The sequence below is a fragment of the Tasmannia lanceolata genome, unplaced genomic scaffold (assembly GCF_043159265.1).
Source record: "Tasmannia lanceolata isolate RefF3 unplaced genomic scaffold, GAP_Taslan_0.1 ptg000004l, whole genome shotgun sequence".
Classification (NCBI taxonomy): domain Eukaryota; kingdom Viridiplantae; phylum Streptophyta; class Magnoliopsida; order Canellales; family Winteraceae; genus Tasmannia; species Tasmannia lanceolata.
In genome coordinates this window covers 6,579,678-6,599,058 of record NW_027518681.1, presented here as the reverse complement: position 1 = coordinate 6,599,058, position 19,381 = coordinate 6,579,678, and the positions used below count along the sequence as shown (strand labels likewise).

The following is a 19,381-nucleotide window of genomic DNA, read 5'->3' as shown; positions in this document are numbered from 1 at the left end:
GAATACTGAAGGCTTCATGAAAGATAGGGAAGTAGAGGAAAAATATTATGTGTCGGTTAAATTTTGAAAATACTTTATTTAACAATCTTGATGGTGTTTCAGTGACTCAAGTTGTAATATTACACCACTAGTATTATATAGAGTTGAGTGATGTTCTGGTGAAATAGGCTACTGTTTGTACTTATGCCAAAGTCAATGTCACATTGTCACTGTCAATCAAGTCAACTATCAAGTATGGCTTTGCCATTGGCCAAAATAGGAGTGTTAGTGTTTTACTCAATTATCTATTAGTGATTATTTATTGTGTCTTACACATGTTTTTGGGCATTTGACATCATGCTTTTGGTGACAATATGCCTTTTCCACATTTCTAGAATCCTGATTTTTTTTTTGTGCGTATTAGTTTGTTAGTATTAATGTTTCTCATGGTAAAAACAACTAAAAATTTCCTATGAATATATGACAATTGACAAGAGCTTTTGGGAAGTCATAAATGCGCCCATATTCAGTACTTGGGACACCCAGCTGCAGTGTATCTATGACTGCAGAGGGGCTGATGTAACATGGGAGGGATTCAACCGACCTGATTGCCACGTGCACTGCAACTGGGTGTCCGAAGTAATGAAAAGGGCGCATTTATTATTTCCCTAGCTTTTTTTTCTACAAGCCAACTTTTTACCATTAAAAATATGGCAAAAAAAAAAAACTACAACTTGCTTTTACAATTACTCAACATTGTTTTCAAAGCATAGGCGTAAAGGCGAGCCGTTGAACCCTCTTTTGAGGTGAGAGGCATAATCCTCTCAAATTTTCTGATTTTTTAATTACAAATTTAAAAATAGTAAACAGTAAGATAAATACCAACAAATTATTGCAAAATCTAGAAAAAACGTATGCTCCATTTCCAAGCATCAATGCACTAACAAACCAAAGTATCAACCCAATCTTCCAACTATCATTACCAAGTTAAATTGAGCTAAGTCAGTGTTGTTAGGGTCATCCATGATGGACCCCATCCTAATTAGACATGAGAAGTAAATGATTTATATAAATCTACCTATAGGAATGCTGGACTGAAGGGAGCCCTTGCAAAAAGGAGATGAAAGGTCTTCCCCATTGGCTGCACGTCACTCTAAAATGAAAAAGTCAGAATGTTAAATGCTCTTGGTACTATCCTAAATCGTCGCAAATACTATAGCATATCACATCTAAATAAAATGACTTAAGAGTTAAGTCAGTGTAAGGTGATTTATTTTTAGGTTTGACAAATCTGATACTCGATGTACATGTTGAATTCCGACACTCCCACCCGTACTGATGCAACATAGCTATGCACATTGTGTTAACCCTTGAGGTTAATGTTCTCTTGCTGCCCCAATTTGTGAATACAAATGTCTTCATCTGGAGTGGCAAGTGTGCTTCCCCTAACTAATGATTGTGCCTGACATTTGTGAGGATCGGGGGGTTGTGTTGTCGCATGTGGACTGTAGAGAGGCATTGATAGCTTATGTGTGGGATTTGATGCCTCTGTGAGGACTATTATGCAGTCTTCTTGTGGATTGTTATGCAGACTGTTGTGGATTGTGGTACTCTTGTTGTGTAGCTACTTTGTGTGGACTATTATAACTTCTTTGTGTGGGCTGCTATGCTTTCGTGAAGACAATTGTGCCTTTGTAAGGGTTGTACTGCCTTTCCATTTCAAAAAAAGTTTTGTGCTGCCTTCGTGTGGATTGTGTCACTTTCTTGAGGATTGTGTTGCTTTGTTTTTCTGTTACTTCGTCGAGTGTGTTAGTGTTGTAGAGGGATCCTCCCTGACTTCTATTAGAGGACATGATATTTTTTGACGATGAACATTGTCATGAGTCATGGAGAGGTCGTCACAATGGTTGAATGTGTGATGACTCATACTACATGCATGTTGATGTGATTAAAATGCTCTTGTGAAGAGCTAAGTTTTACTTATCTGAAGCACATTGAAGTGAATTGTCACTTTGCTCATGAGAAAGTCAGACAAGCTAATATTTTCTGTGTGATGTGAGAAGATCAACAAGTGGATGTGTTTACAAATACTCTTGGTCAAAATTAGCTTTGTTACTTTGTGTTCTAAGATAGGCATGGATGATATTTGTGCTCCAGCTTGAAAGGGAGAGAGATTTAGGGTTGTTTATATTTATGTTTTGGTGAAGCTTTGTTACTTAGCTTTATGTTTATCTATGTTTCAAAGATGGGACCCCTCATTAATGGCATTGTTGAGCTAGAAAATTTTATCCAAAAAGGAGAAGGTGAAAAAAAAATCTCAGGAGAAAAAAATGGTCGTACACCTATGTCTAAGTTAAAAAAAAAGGGTGGCCCAGTGTACGAGGCACCCGCCATTGCGGGGTCTGGGGAGGGCTAGATGTACGCAGCCTTACCCCTTTTTTTGCAGAGAGGCTGTTTCCGTGACTCGAAAAGGTAGAAGAGAGGGAGGCAAAAAATTTTAAAAAAAAGGCTTTAATAAAAAGGAAAAGTGCTTGCAAAACCTATGACTAAATCTAAGAAAGTGAATTCTTAACTCTAAGGAAAAGTTAAAAGTTAAAAAAAAAAAAAAAAAAAACTTTTGCAAAGGAATGAAATGAGTCATCTCTATTTCAAAAAAAGGAATTGGTGCAACTTCTCATGGAGAAGAAAGTTGAGGGACGACCTATGACTAAATCTAAGAAAGTGAATTCTTAAACATAAGGAAAAGTAAGAAAGTTTTTTTTGATTAAAAAAAAAACTTTTTCGAGGGAATGGAATGAGTCATCTGTATTTAAAAAAAAAAGAATGTGTAATTTCCCATGAAAGAGAAAGTTAAGGGACATGGAACCAAAAGGGTTGTGCCAGTAATCGTTAACAATCACAAGGCAAAATTCTATAAATATGAGGAGAGAGATCCTTAGGATCAGAATTTTTGAAGAACAATTACATTGAAGGAGGAGAAGAGTATAGAAAAGAAGGAAAAGGTGAGAAGGTTTTTGACTAATTTCTTTGTTTTACTTTTGTAGTTTCCTTACATAGAGACTATCTTTTCCGGGAGAAGAAAAAAAGTACTTCTGGGACGAAGACATCCGTAAGATTCCTCTCAAGGAAATCCGAGGAAAAAAAAAGGACTTCTTTCGGGAAGTAAAGATTTCATCAAAGCATTCTCTTCTAAGAGATGAAATAAGACTTTCTCCGGGAAGAAGAATAGACATCTTCAAAACCTTCTCCATTAGAAGAAAGACGACTTCCTCTAAGAGAAAGATGATTTCTCTCCATCAGGAGATTCAAGATAAAGACTTCTTTCTTCCAAGAAAAAAATTTAAAATCCCTTACTGGATACTATCTATGACTCAAGGGAATCCCTCTTCCTGGAGGACCCTTTACAAAAAAAAGAGTAAAAAATACCGCTCGATGAAGTTTCTCTTCCAAGAAGTCTCGCACTCTCGCTTGCAAAAGCAGAGTCAAAAAGCAAAGTTATTGATATTAGCTTTGACTCAAGGGACTTCCCTTTCTGGGATGACTTTCTTACAAAAGTAGAGTCATAAAGCAAGTTGTTGATATTCTCTATGATTCAAAGGAGTTCCTTTCCTTGGAGGACCTTTTACAAAATATGAGGAAAAAATACGAATTAGGGAGTTCATCTTCCCGGAGGACCCTTTACAAAATGAGATAAAAAAATATGACTCAAGGGAATTCCTCATCTAGGATGATTCTCTTGCAAAAGTAGAGTCAAAAGCAAAGTTGTTAAAGGAATTCTTCCGTGAGTACTCTTTTACAAAAGAAGAGTCAAAATAATTAATACCTCTGCAACTCGAAGCACTTCCTCTTCCGGGGGGACCTTCTCACAAAAGAAGAGTCAAAATGTTGACATCTCTACAACTCCAAGGAATTCCTCTCTCTGGAGGATTTTCTTTTTTCTTTTACAAAGAGTCAAATTGTCGAAAATTCTCTACGACTCGAAAGAGCTCCTCTTTCGGGATGATTCTTACAAAAAGAAGAGTAAAAAATTGTTAGGATACTCTACAACTCAAATCGGGGTTTTTATCCTGAAAGGACTTCTACAAAATGAGATTGTCTGAGAAATAGAACCTCGTTGAGGGCCTAGATTTCTCTTTAGCGACCATTCTGTGACATTTATTGAGGTTCCTTTTGCCAATAAATTGTGTTTTTTTTATCCAAATTGAATTTGGGGTACAACACATATCTTTGTGACATAATTTCTGTTTTATTGTCTATATTAATGTATTTATGTATGATTTCTTTATGTAGTTATGTATGATTTCTTTATATTTTCTATTCTTATTATCATGTCATGTTTGTGTTACATATACAATTTTGAACAGCCTTTAAGTGGCTTGATGGAACTATGCTCTTTTCAAGTAATAATAGACAATGTACATGGCGAAATATCTACTTTCACTATGCCTCTGACTACTTCTCATGTATTCCCATTGAATGTGTACTCATTCCAGGGTAAAACTATATCAACTCCAGCAATAAAAGGGACGATCCTTCCTGGAATTACACGGAAAAGTATAATTGATGTTGCTCTTATGCAAGGCTACCAGGTATTCATTTTGCAGCTATAAAGCACTGTTTTTTATGTCACATGTGAATTTGTCAAACTAGGAATGCTACTTATTCCTTTTTATTTGCACCGGATTTTGGTTTGGTGATCTAGAGTCCTGCTTACATGAAAATTGTGTGGAAAAGTAATCTTTTATTATATCTTTAACTTTTATATGTTGCAAAGTTCGATTGTAAGCAGTGGGTTTTGGAGCAATTTTCTTTATATATTAATGGGTCGAACTCAGGTTAGTGTCTAGATCCTTATTCATTTTTTCTGTTGCTATTTGTGCTAGTCTTGTCAAGTTTTAACATTTAGCATTTAAAATATCTAGTCATTCTAGGAAAAGATTATTAGGGAATAAATAATAACATATATTAGATTTTAAAATTATATATTGTGTTCCCTTGCTTTCTCTTTGTATGTGTGTTGACCATCTCTTGCCATACTAGTGTTTTTTAGTCCTTTTTTCTTTCTTTTTTCTCTTTGTAATTATGTTGACCATCTCAGTCCTCGAGCTTGCCCCCTTTCTTTCTTGTGTTTCCTAAAAAAGATGTAGTTTTCCCTTGCTTTAGTATCTTTACTCTGTACGTATGTAGGTTTTCATAGTTATTCTGAAGTGACTTTGTTGGTTCTCCATCTTCAAGACATGTTTTCTGCTATTTTGCAAGAGTAAAATGCGACTTTTTTTTTTTTTTTTGAATGGTTAAAATGAGACATATTTCTGAAAAAAGATATTAAATGTTCATGCACTTCGTTACTTTTCAAAATAGTAGCTTGTTGTCAAAAAAATATATAACATTCTTTCACAAAATAAAAAACGATTAAACACTTACTCCTAAGCTTCTCTGACACTTTTTAGGTTGAGGAGCGCCTTATAGAAGTAGAGGAATTGCTTAATGCTGATGAGGTGTTCTGTACTGGAACAGCTGTGGTTGTGTCACCTGTGGGCAGTATAACTTACCTTGGTGACAGGTAGGTTTTTTGTTGCGGCTTTTTGGTTTCGAATAGATTTTGTTTAACAAAAGTGACATGTTTTTCCGAAGGTTTTTTTTTTCCGAAAGTTGTTTTTTTGTGAAAATTAACAGTTCCATTCATATATTAAAGGTCATACAATTGGAACAGGAACAAGATGTCCCCATACACAATAGCATAACACAGAAGGAAAACCCCATCCCCCCAAAGCCCCTAAGAATTTCCATGGACATGCATCCCCGGCCGAATTCCTTCAAAAAGTGCCCTTGTATTAGCCAAAAGAGCCCCCCCCTGCTAGTCCGTCGGCCATATGATTTGCCAATCTTCGTCTATGTAGTACTTGAAGGAGTAGGATACGGATCTCATCCAAGGTATGTGATAGGCGCCATGGACCTGCACATTGGTTTAGAGCCCAAGCAATAACGTTGGAAGAGTCACCCTCAGCAATGAGGGGGCCTAGGTTATTTTTTTCGTACCAGAGTAGGCCAACAAGGAGAGCTGACGCTTTCGCTTCATTTTCATCACACACCCCTGCCGGACCGGAGTAAGACATGATAATATTACCCTTGTCGTCACTGATAACTCCATCAATGCCAGCGATACCCAGATTCCCCAGTGACCTTCCATCAAAATTTAGTTTTAGCCATCCTTCCGGCGGGTGAGTCCAAGAAGGGGATTTAGTACAGTGCTTTTTGCATTCCTTAATAATGGCAGACCAATTGCGTAATATTTCTTCCGTAGGGTATGGGATCCCAGTTTTGGCGTTGGACCAAGAAATGATGACGAACTTGATTTGCAGCGCAGTTTGAGGCCAGCTCCTCAACTTGCCCTGAAAGATTATGTTGTTGCGCTCATTCCATAGATACCATTTCATGGCATAGGGAATAGATTCCCACAACGACTGGCCATGACATTCATAAAGAACACCCCCTAGGAATGTAGGACCTTGATAATGCAGTACCGTTGAGATTCCAAAAGAGAGAACAAGACTCATCCATACTGCATAAGAATATGGACATAAAAGAAGCAGGTGATGGATTGTCTCCTCAGCCTGCAGCAGAGAACGCAACAGCTAGCCATTTGAAAGGTTCTCCTTTTCAACCGATCGCAAGTGTTAATGCATCGGTAAGTGACTGTCCAAGCAAAGGCAGCAACATGTGGAGGCATTATCGATTCCATATCCGAGCACCGCGTGACGGTGAAGATGTCCCATCTTCCATCTGCCTGAAGAAAGAGCGCACCGAGAATCTTCCCTCCAATTCCGGGCACCATACTCATTGATCCGGCCAAGAGGGAGATAGGTAAATGGAAGATATTAATCTCAGCAGGAATGAGAAATTCGCTATTTCACAGTCCTTGAGATTTCTTCTCAATCTAATATGATACCATGTCCCGAGCCTCTTGACACATAATCCGCAACGGTAGATGATGGGTTAGTGGCGATTCTAAATATGTCAAGAAATGAACATTTTAGTGGCGCATTCCCTATGCAGATATCTTCCCCGAATCGAGGACCATCCCCCTTGCCAACCTTAAACCTTATCAGGGGCTGAAAGTTTTCCTTGCTATGCAGGCAGATTTCCATACTCCCGACCCCTTTTCCGTTGGAGGATTTCTTCTCTCCCAGTCACCCCATCCACGACTGTATTTATTCCCAATGATGGTAAGCCACAAAGCATCCCTTTCCACCCCAAATCTCCATAGCCACTTTCCAAGTAGGGCCTTGTTGCGAAGCCGGATTTTCCCAATACTATGACCGCGACGCCTCTTAGATTGGCAGACCTTTTTCCATTTGAGGAAATGTTTTGGGCGCTTTCCACCCTCCTCCCTTCCTTCCCACAGAAAATTCCTTTGAATACGTTCGATGTGGTTGGCCACCTTCACCGGGATTTTGAATAACGACATTAAATATACCGGCATATTGGATAATGCGGCCTTGATGAGGGTAATTCACCCCCCAAATGATAAATACCCTTTTTTCCAGGTAGAGAGCCGTCTTTCTATCCTTTCCACGACCGGATCATCCCATTGTTTGGCCTTCGGGATGCCGTATCCCAACGGAAGGCCTAAGTATTTGATGGGCAGTCTCACCACAGCACAGCCCAAAATTTCTCAGTGTGCATTAGGAGTCTCTGGTTGTAGGTTGTTCCCTGCAATTTTGCTTTTGGCAGAATTTATTTTTAGACTGGTAGCCATTTCAAATCATCGAAACACACTCTTTAAAATTTTCATCTGGTATACCTTGATAAGGATGAGGGTGTCATCCACAAATTGGAGATGGGAGACCGTTGTAGAATTGTGGCTTTGTGTGAGGCGCGTGAAATATCCTTTCGATTCCGCTTTTGACCGTAACAGGCTGAGAGCTTCTGCGATCAAAAGGAATAAGTACGGAGATAATGGGTCTCCCTGTTGAAGACCCTGCGAGCTGGCGAAAAATCCTTCAGCCGCACCATTAATCAAAATCAAGAAAGAAGCGGATGACACACGACATTATCCACCTCCGCCATTTCTTGCCGAAGCCCATCTGTGGCATAATAAATTCCAGGACCGGCCAGTCAACACGGTCATAATCTTTCTCCGAATCGATCCTAGCGATAATACCAGTGCCACCATGCCGTTTCACCGTTTCAAGGATCTCATTGGCAATGAGTATGCCATCTAGGATCTATCGGTCATTCACGAAGGCCACTTGATATTTGGAGATTACATCCCCCATAACAGAACCGGTTCTGATTGCCAATACTTTAGCCACCAGTTTATACAAGACTTATCGGTCTGAAGTCTTTGAGATCAACCGCGCCTTCAATTTTTGGAATCAAGGCAATAGATGTAGTATTGGCGGCCTTATTAATGATACCCCGTGCATAAATTCCTTCATTACCGCCATTACATCGCCTTTAATGACCTCCCAGTATCTGTGGTAGTAGGCCATTGGGAAGCCATTAGGGCCGGCACTTTGTCCTTCTTGAGAGAATTCAGCACTGTCTCAACTTCCTCCAACGAGAAGTCCCTTTCAAGCCATCTGATCTTTCCATTGGAATTTTCTTGAAGTTCAACCCAGCCAGTTTTGGTCGACACATACATTGGCAGGAGTATAACGACTTATAGTAGTTGACAATCTCCTTCTTGATTCTGACCGTGTCCTGAATCAAGATCCCTCCCACCATGAGGCTGCTGATGGCATTAACCCTTCTTCGTGTGTTGGCCATTTGGTGAAAGAACCTTGTATTTTTGTCCCCCACGTTGATCCATGTAACATGTGACTTCTGTCGCCAGCTAATTTCTTCGCGTCGAGTAAGTTCTTCATGTTCCACTAGCAATTCCGCTCGACGCTCTAAGTCAGCATCCCCCAGCGGTCCCTCTTTTTTCCGAAGTTATTATCCTCCCAAAAATTTAAAAAGAGAAATTGATCCTTAAATATGACTGCTTTAGCATCTACATTCCTGTCATAGATAACACTGAAGAATAATCCAGCAAATTGATATTTCTCAAAATAACCTAGCCGTTGATGATTCCTCAAAATGACCTAGCCTCGTGCCTAAGGCAAGAAGGGCACTTAGATTCTCACACAAAGAAGCATGCAAGAATGAAATGGGAAGAAGGCTCAAGTTACGAAGTTCAGAGGTGATTAGCAAATGAGTTTAATAGGTGTTGTACTTTGCAACAAAGGAGTACGGTTGCACCACTTGCCAACCATCCAACGGTCCACAACCAGTCTAGGAACTCCTATACTCACTAGAATTATCTACTAAGAATCATATGTAGTGCTCTTGAAACTCCTACACACCTCTACAAATATCTAGACACATTTAGCCTTCTCAAGAGTCTACCACATAATTCGAAACTTCTTGAATGTTCGTCACTCTCCCAGTCTTGCCGCAAGCTTCCCAAGTGCCTGGGAGGGAATCAAGTGAGACCAATTGTTACCCCCATGACAATTGCCTCCTTTTTGAAATTTTGCAGCTCCTCCTTATTGAAATTGTGCAGCTGCTCTTCTAAATAACATGAAGTATATAAAACGGTTTAATTAAATTTGCTAATATTTGCAGCTCTGAAGGACATTTCCTTAACACTGATTTATTATCCATCTCTCACATTAGCTTCACGAGAAAATTTTATTGGTGGAAACATACCAGGAAAGCAATTAAGGAAGAAAATAGCAGTACAAATGTGGTATTGCTTGTTTTAGGGGTCCAAGGTCTTCTAACGGCAATGCAGTTAATAATTTTCAACTGATTTTACAATGTTGCAGGGTGTCATATGGAAATAAAGGAGTTGGTGTTGTGTCTCAGAAACTCTATTCCACTTTGACAAGTCTACAGATGGGTCTTACAGAAGACCACATGGGTTGGACTGTTGAGTTGAAGTTGGGAGATGATGATTTTCAGAAATGAAGGGCATAGAGACAGTAAGTTATCAGTTCTTTTTCATTTGAAAGTAGAGATAGCAAGTTATCTGTTCTTTGTACATTCGGAAGCAGTGACAGTAAGTTATCAGTTCTTTGTACATTTGGAAGTAGTGACAGTAAGTTATCAATTCTTTGTGCATTTGAACTTTTGTGGAGGTTAACTTGAACCGTCCTCCATGACTGTTAGGGCCCCCGTTTGGATACCTCATGCATTTGTATTTTGATTTGGATTTGAGTTTTGGATACAAAACACATAAATCATCTTCATGATCATGTTTTGAGAGAGAGAGAGAGAGAGAGAGAGATGTCTGGCTGCCAGAGCAACATCGAGGAGCAGCGATGGTGAAGGAAGTTGCCACAAATATTGATTTGGAAATCTAAGGATCTGATCCAGTTCAAAATATCAACTAAATCCAAATCTAAATCTTGTTGGTATCCAAACATGGCCTTAATTTATTCAGATTTCAAGCTTTCCATTACTCCAATGATTATGGATAATATGATCAAGATTGACATTGTAGCTTATATGTTTTTTTAACATGTTCCATTATTGCTTGCTGAAGGGACATGGGGTCATTATGAACACATTCTATTAAATATTCATCCTAACCACCACTCCCTTGAATACATTCCCCCTACTAAAATGAAATTCTTTTAAAATTGATGTGCTAACCATGTTTTGATGGATCGAGTGAAACTGTATTCCACAAAAGTGGAATACTGAAAAGTTTTTAGATATTAATTTTGTGAAAGTTAATAATAAAAAAAAAGAAGAGAAATGATATCAGCACAACCATGTTTTAATAATTCAGTCTTTTCTTTTTAATTTGTCTTCTGAGAGCTTTTTGGAAACTGTAGTAACATTTTGACAGTTCTTTAAATACTAAAAGACAAGATGTGTTGGTGAAAATATCAAAACATTGTTGTGCTAGTATCATTCCCCAAAAAAAACCTTCACACTGATCGTGGCCTAACTGGCTCACATGGAAGGATGATCTAAAACATTCATTTTCTTGGTCAGCGTCTGTAGATAGGTCATGCCTCAAAAAAGGTAGCCATAAGATACTCTAACCCTCCGTCCAAAATTAGGGCTACAGCTCAAAGGGTTAGGATGTTCCTATGGCCATGTTTTGCGGGGGCATGGCCTCTCTAAGGTCTACGGAGCAGACCAAAAAAATGAATGTCTTAGATCATCCATTCACGTGAGCCCCACTATACTTTGGGGCTGCACGAGCGTTCAAACTATAAAAACTATGGTAGTGGTCTATGTGGGCCCAACCATCACATCTCATAGAAAACTATTAGATAATGAGTGGACCCAATCCTTCACCCTCAACCAGCTCACCTGACTTCGGCACAATCTGATGCTAGTCCTGGGCCATTGCACCTTTAACGTTTTCTTTTACCTTTAAAACTTAACGAATAACATTAACAGATGTTTGTATTGTGTTGGTGGGGCGAGGGAGGGAGGGAGGGAGGGAGGGAGGGTTGGTTTATTCGTCAGAGTGGGGAAATATCATTTCCCAATATAAATTGGGAAATTATATAGTCTCCCCATTTTCTTCCCCGGTCACCCCCAGGTAGAGTAAATAGCACAGTAAGAAATACGCTAGACGCCTATACGGGTTGGCCATGGGAAGAATAGGGGCAAATCTATCACTTCCCATATAAAATACACATACAATAGCTCAAGTACTGGAAAGTGCAAATATTAATATTCAAAGAAAAAAAAGGTACTGGGAAGTGCAAACTCCAAATCCCTGCTTCCTCTCATTTGTTGAGAAACAGTAAAGGCCTTCAAAATGTGTAAACCCTGCAACAGTCTGAAAATCTCATCTAAATCTAGACAAAGCAGTTCTAGTTTTCACATCTGTATTCTAAAAAACAAATTAACCACCCATAAATCAGTTTCAGTTCACCCACCACTTCAAATTGCTTGCACCCCAATGGTGATCTTATGTTGATCCATCAGCAGGCTCTTCTGGCTTCGCTTTTGTCGGTGTCAAAGGTGAAGGAGAGCCCTCTGTCCCCATCTCAGATTTGAGCTCATTGATGCTCTGTTCCAACTCATCTATCCGGCTCCCCATTTCATCTAGTAAACTGCAGTTAAAGTAACTAAGAAGAAGACAACTTTTGCAGGTATTTGCATGTATCATGTATGAGGTGCACTGATCATATCAAACGATATAAAGAACTTTGTAAAATGAAAACCTAATTTAATCGAATAAAAACTCTGCCCCCAATAAATTAAAACATTGATAAATGCTGACCTTTTCTTTTTTTGAAAAATAAATGCTGACCTTATGGCAACTATTATCAAGAATATCACTAATATATACTAGGAAAAATCAGTTGAGAAATCAGGCTTAATTTGAGGTGTATTAATTTTGTCAAGTATAAAAGATTAAATAACGCCTCCTCCAACAGCTTAAGCTTTTGGAGTAACTGGTTGTTTCACATGGTATCAGAGCCAAAGGTCCTAAGTTCAAACCTCCTTGATAGCAAAAATCCACATGCAAGGGCCAACCCAAAAGAGGGGCTACATGTGCAACGTGTAGGCCAACCCTACAAAGAGAGGGCCACACATGAGAGGGAGTGTTAAAGTATAAAAGATTAAATAACACCAACTCCAACAGCTTAAGCTTTTGGAGTAACTGGTCATTTCACATGGTATCAGAGCAAAGGTCCTGAGTTCAAACCTCCTTGATATCAAAAATTCAAATGCAATGGTCAACCCAAAAAGTGGGGCCACATGTGCCACGTGTAGGCCAACCCAAAGAAAAAGGGGCCACACGTGAGGGCGAGTGTTAAGTATAAACGATTAAATAATGCCTCCTCCAACAGCTTAAGCTTTTGGAGTAACTGGTCGCTTCACAAATTTAGAGGAAATGAGTTAGGCTTCTAAACTAGTCAAATAAATAAGAAGCTAACAACCTGAGATTCAAAAGTTTCAGTGCAGTGTGTACAGGCTTCTAAAACACCAGTGGATACACGCTACAGTTACATAAGACCAAAATTTAATTCTGTGATTTTAGTATAGGAACTTAGAATTAAGTCCTATTAAAATTTTGAAAAAAGAAGACAAAACAAAAACAAAATTCCCATGTTCAATCCAGAGGATGAGTATCAGAGATGAGTGTCACAATTAAAATACTCAAATTTGTGAAGAATATAGAGACTGGAAAAAAAAAGGATATTCTTTGACACAATGGTCTCCGACATTGACTGGAACCTGTTTTGCTGCAAACACAATTATTTAGTAACAATCACGTTCCTCGATTTTATGTTATGGAGTTTGAATCAAAGGTGTTCCACATAAGCAGAAGAAACTCACCATCTGCTGAAGAAGGTCTTGTACCTGGAAGAGCAAAGCTCAAATCATGTAAGAGCTAAGATTCCATCATATATCTAAACAGCAGGTCTAGTTTATGACAAAGAGAAATGGGCAGATGAAAAGGTTCCACTCTCTGGAAGCAATTCAATTTGCCGAATTTACAGATTTACTCTTTTGCTACTACAAAAGAATTAAGGATAGATGCAATAAGTTCATGTTTGCATAATTGCAAGTGTGCACTATATGTAGTGAAAGAAACTCACAAAAGCAGTCATGTCAGCAGTGCTTTGTGTCTTCTCTTCTGATTCTTGTCTGTCCTGTCACGAAAACCAATTGATCTTACTCATTATGTCCCACAGAAAGAACTCAATAAGAACATGAGGAATTGTATCTGGAGAGAGAGAGAGAGAGAGAGAGAGAGAGAGAGAACAGGTCATTATCTTGACGCAGAGACATTTTGAGAGAACAAAGATGCATAGATAAAAATCCAAATGGTAAAGAGAAATTGCAAGCAATGATAATATACAGGTGAAGGTATCAACTTATTTGGCAAGAATAAAATTCATAATATAGTTTATGCATTTAAGCTATTAGTTGACGATATTGATGTCTTTCTTTGCTCTTCAGTTATCGAGAAAATTATTGTATACTTTTTCTATGATTTGGATAAGTGAATAAACCTGGGGGGTCTGTAGGGTTAAGATTTAATGTTTTACGTGAAAATTTATGCCTTGTCTTCTTCCCATGCACAAACTCTACATGGTATTAGAAGACAACCTAAATCTAGGGTTTAGAAGATATGAGATGTTTCTTATGCAAGAGTAGTACTGATTTAGCAGGTTTTCTTAATATCATTATTGTTCGGGTACTGATGCTTACGTGAAAACTTATGCCTTGTCTTCTTCCCATGCACAAACTCTACATGGTATCAGAAGACAACCTAAATCTAGGGTTTAGAAGATATAAGATGTTTCTTATGCAAGTGTAGTTTTGATTTAGCAGGTTTTCTTAATATCATTATTGTTCGGCTACTGATGCTTGCTCCGGTTCTCTCTTTGATGCCTGCTTCTCCCCAACCACCCTTGCCGTTGGTTATTCACCACCACCTGGTCTTGAACTACCTAGACTCCTCAGGCGACTGTTTAACAAAGACACATCTCCACAAAGCCGTAAGACCTATGGGGGTTGACACCTGCCCAGTATCAGAAAGCCAAGGAAGTTGGAAACATCATTCTTAATGCTACAACAAAGAAGTTGTTGGGTGCTGGAGCCCATCATGTAATCGAGGGAGGGGTGTGTTATCCACATTGATTTATTTATTTTTTTGAAAGGTAACGATAATTTTATTCAATGTTATCCACATTGAATTGCCATCTTAAAAATGGAAGGTGGTTTGGGCCTACATGGGGGACGAGGAGTAGGCAAAGAGAGTTGACAAGAGGATCATAGGTCATTGCTCGAACTGTGCCATTATAATCTTCTAATCAGGACCATGACCATGACAATGAGGAGAAGGATGATGATGGTATTGGAGACCAAAGTTGCAAAACTCGGTCCTGAACGAGAACTCGGCCGAGGTAAAAGGTTGTATACTCGAGCAAGTCAATGATAGACACGCGCAACTTTTCATTAAATCGAGCGAGTCATAGGAGTTTTGATTGACTCGGTAGGGCAGAACTCAGACTTAATGAAAACTCGGCCAAAGTAAAAGGAAGTCAACTAAGCTCACCGAGTGAATAATTGACTGAGGGAGTTTTTAAACAGTGTTGGTGATGAATGATGATGACAATGGGAAATACAAGGAGAACAAAGGAAGAAAGCAGGTGAAAGCTTGATATCTTAAGTCCCTCCTTTGATTCTCTAATATGGTTGTCGCTTTGTACGAAAAATAGGCCGAATTTGTTAGATAGGCTTGAATGAGTCCCCGTGGTGGGACTTTTCCAAACTGATTTTCATGTATAAGACCCAACTACCAACAGTTACAAAACAGTTGATCTGAGAAACTGACAACTCTGGCCGCCTGGGTGAGAGCAACAACCTCTGCCAATTGTTCTGGAGATATTTCTGAGCATACTTGAGTGGTGTTCAGTTCTCTTAACACAGCTTCCCTGTGCTTCTTGGATGCTATCAACAATCCCCAAACAGATATGACAGCCTCAGTTTTCTTTAATCGCTGCACAACCTCATCATCTGGATCTCTCACATACTGCGGTTCCTCCCCTCGAGCTAATGCCCCTGGATTCTCAACTCTCAGTTCAGCAGGCTTGAAAATTCTTCCACCCTTAGTAACATGTCTGACCTCATCCAATTCGGGCTCATCATAAGTAGGGCTTTTTAGAAAGATTGAAATACACATAACTTGGAGGTGTACAATATAACTATATGTTATATGCATATCATATGCTAATATCATAAAATTTTGTATTCTATTAGTTTAATATACGAATGCAACGAAATGGGTTTATTGAACTACTAATTGGTCCATTTAGTAGTACCCAGTGTATAATTAAACTTTATCTCTCTCTCTCTCTCTCTCTCTCTCTCTCTCTCTCTCTCTCTCTCTCTCTATGAAACCAGAAGGACCCTTATCTGTGGACATTTCTACTTTCAAAGAGGAAAATTACTTTTTTTCCCTTTTGGCTGCAATAATTCACGAGTGAATCCATAGGCCTACATGTTAGAGCCCTCTTGGGGAACCTAGGCACCCTAGGCACCCACCTAATCAACCGCCTATAAGAACTATGAGATGCGTGTTCAAAGCCTAATCCCATAACGAAACGAGCCAAAACATAATCACAAGATAGTGGAGTCCAAAAGCTAATGAACCTAGTGGGAGATCCAGATATCCAATCATTCCCAAATTGGCACAAAACACCAACATGTTCAAGAGAAAACCTACCAGAAACCCAATAAAGGTCCTAACTTCTTGCAAAACAGTGATTCTACACACCTCCTCATTTCATCACATAAAACCAGCTATAGTAAAGCATTGGTCCAACATCCCTGCACAAGTGTGTCTAGTTATCCATGAATAAGCTACCCATACAATATAGCTCAAGGGAATTCCACCTACTTAACAAATTTGTTTTATTATTAATAAAAATATAAAGGGTTTTGCACATAATCTTTCTCAATAAACCCCTTAAACTTTAGTGCCAACTCTCTCTCTCTCTCTCTCTCTCTCTCTCTCTCTCTCTCTCTCTCTCTCTCTCTCTCTCTCTATATATATATATATATATATATATATATATATATATATATATATATATATATATATTCTTGTAGCGACCAAGGAAGAGAGTGAGAGAGATTGGTTAGCATGTTTTCAATAGATGAAATATTAAGACACGGTCATGTAATATCGCCTTGTTGAAAGGACATGACACACAGATTTAGCATATTTACAAGTGTCCAACATGTGCCACAACTCACAAGGCATAAAATATTCTATAGGCAAGGAGCCAATATTTACACCCTTTTCAATGCATCAACCCATCTGTTTATTTTGTCAAACCTTTCGCCGAGCACAGTATTTTCAAATATTATGTAAAGAGGTTTGCTCAGGTCCTAAAATGTCCTCTCAATTCCTTGTAGGAACAAACTAATTTTGCCAGTCTTCCCTACAGAAGAAAAGCATTGCAAGGAAAACTCACCATGATGAGTACCAACTTGGCCATGGGACGAATAGTTATAAAGAATTTCAACTCTATCTCAAGCTCTATGAACTAAAGAGAAGGCAGCCACACTGCCAACCCAGGCTTCTAATTCAATTCAACCATGAGTGAGCATCTCACCTATGTGATAACAGTGTGAGAGTCTAGAGATTTAAATCATTAAAGATACTATCTAGAAGGTATGACATTGAATGGGTCTAGAAGAAGTTTCATCTAGGCACTCAATCGGTTCTCAATGCAGTTACTTCGATGATCTTAGATGATTTTAGACATAATTGCATGAAGGGAGTTTTTAAGGGCCCATTCTAGGGTGGAATTTTTCTTGGAAAATATTTCCATTGAAATGAGACGTCTAGCATCTACCTACCTTGTTTCCTTTGGAAAGTTTGTTTCAAGACAAAAGTTCACTCTTGTCGAGGAAAATTTTAAACCTTCTTAACACCAGAAATCTTTTTCATGAAAAATTTATTTTTCACAAAATTATTTAACCTATATCCCAGTGATGCATTTAGTCTGTGTGAATGTAGTTGCTTTTGTCTACGATCTCAGTAAAAGAGTTTAAGAAAATAATGAGAGAATAACTCAACTAAGCTTGATTGATTATAAAGAACCCTAATGAGTGATTATATAGAGCACTTAAGGGATAAACATTGAAAGGGATTAAAATACGTAAGAACAGAGATAAATAGATAAACATCCTAATCAAGCCTAGTCGCCTCATCTGGTACCTAATCAAAATTGATACGATGATCTGCTGAACTGATATACTCCAATACTTAGTTGGTTCTGTACTTTGGTGTATACAATAACTTATAGTTTGTGCTTCCTACTGTAGTTGCTTCTAGGAAGTTTCCTAAACGAAACAAGGTGTAGACCCTTTTAGACAGTAATAACTTCAATGCCTAGCTATCTGCACAATTTAGATGCCTATGAGTAAATTACAATCTAGAGGGTCAAGGTGTGGTTGATTTGTTGTCTACACTCTAGAATCTAGATGTTATTGAATCGGTATAGATGCCATTGCTCAAATTTCTTAATCGTGCACTTACAATTCCTTAACTAGATAGATTGGAAAGGGATCCCCCATTAGTGTGATATTGCAGCTATTATGTATCCCACATGTTTTAGTATGTGTCTGCAGACCTTGCATCTGCAGCTAGCAATTTGTATATTATAAATTACTAACTAGACATAATAACTACAAGAGAACAAAAACATGGGTCCAACCAATCACAAACATTAAATCAAAACCCATAAAAAAAATTTAAAAAAAAAAAGTTCAAGAAAATATAAAGATTCTTTACTTAACAAGATTAACACGATCATCAATGCAAGAAACATCATTGCATATGGCGTGAAATTGAGGCCTAACCTACCGACTAACACATCGACAACAACCGTGTTCCAAGATCAAAACCCAATTTGAGTTTAAAACAGGATAACCTCAACCATTCAATCCCAAATCCACCCATGGCAGCCCATACCAATCAAATAGGAGGACTCCACATATATTAGGGTTTGCAGAAGGATTTGGAGAAAAGGGGAAGAAAACTAAGCATTTCGATTTTAAACATCAACTAATAATTTCGATCTTGAACATTGTTGTAGAAATTAGGGTTTGCAGAAATATAGGAAGAAAAAGGGGGGAAAACTAACCATTTGGGTCTATCTCCTTTCCGGCTTAGAAAGAAAAAAGCAGAGTACTCTCTTGTTTTTTAGCACACTCGAAAAATGAGAGCTTTAGAACCTCGTAGTTAATTTACGTAAATGCCCCTACTTTTCTTTTATAACTTCTGTAGCTCTGTTTACATTACCGATTATATAGTGAGGTTTCAAAAGTCGAGCGATACACATTCTAAATTGAAACTCCTTGTACAGTTACAAATTTCATCTAGAGAATGGCTAGACAGATTTTAACCGTTGGATCAATGTGAAATCAATTTTAGGCCTGATAGGTAGGGGTGCAACTTGGGTTGGGCTCAACACGAACCCGATGTGTCCAACCCGATGGGTCCAACCCGATTTTAGCTCGGGTTGGGTTGGATTAGGGTTGTGAACAGCCAACCTGATTTAATTTCTTTGGGTCATGTTTTTTTCTTGTATTTTTTTGTTTTGGCCTAGGTGAACCCGAACCCAACCCGATTTAGGGTAGGATGGGTTAGGTTGGGTTAGGGTTGACGATACTCAGCCCGGGGCTCGGGTTGGGTTGGGTCGGGTTAGGGTTGAGGGAATGCTAACTTGGGTTGGGCTACGGGTTGCACCCCTACGGATAGGGACATGCATGTGCAGTCATGACCATAGATCTTGTAGACCAACGTGAGATGGCCCACCTAGGAATATTTTTTTTCAAGTTATTCTCAACGGCATTTGGGTGGGCCTTAAGTCGTTGGTTGGATCAACGGTAATTGTTCTTAGTTGTTTGG

At 38.7% G+C, this 19,381-nt stretch overlaps 2 protein-coding genes across 3 annotated transcripts in view; one reads left to right on the top strand and one right to left on the bottom strand.

The window, feature by feature from the left end:
• The window catches only part of LOC143876156 (branched-chain amino acid aminotransferase 2, chloroplastic-like), a 61,261-nt gene extending 51,076 nt beyond the window's left edge, over positions 1-10,185 (top strand). For both annotated transcript variants that reach the window (XM_077377840.1, XM_077377839.1), the window contains exons 8-10: positions 4,473-4,568; positions 5,430-5,542; positions 9,795-10,185. In XM_077377840.1, coding sequence (XP_077233955.1) covers positions 4,473-4,568; positions 5,430-5,542; positions 9,795-9,936 — 351 coding nt within the window. In that variant the 3' untranslated portion in view covers positions 9,937-10,185. The remainder of the gene's footprint in view (positions 1-4,472; positions 4,569-5,429; positions 5,543-9,794) is intronic.
• A 1,458-nt stretch (positions 10,186-11,643) lies between these two features.
• On the bottom strand, positions 11,644-18,691 carry LOC143875769 (uncharacterized). The gene is made up of 5 exons (XM_077377376.1): positions 18,615-18,691; positions 13,548-13,601; positions 13,285-13,308; positions 13,148-13,190; positions 11,644-12,045 (listed from the first exon to the last, which is right to left on the bottom strand). Exons 1-5 carry the CDS (start codon positions 18,615-18,617, stop codon positions 11,906-11,908), a joined length of 264 nt encoding a protein of 87 aa, XP_077233491.1. The 5' UTR covers positions 18,618-18,691; the 3' UTR covers positions 11,644-11,905.
• Positions 18,692-19,381: the final 690 nt, after the last annotated feature.

Coding starts and splice junctions, on each gene's coding strand:
- LOC143875769 (XM_077377376.1), bottom strand. Junction 13,309..13,547: donor CTGCTGACATGACTGCTTTT/GTGAGTTTCTTT, acceptor TTGCTCTTCCAG/GTACAAGACCTTCTTCAGCA. Junction 12,046..13,147: donor GGAGACCATTGTGTCAAAGA/ATATCCTTTTTT, acceptor ACTGCAGTTTAC/TAGATGAAATGGGGAGCCGG.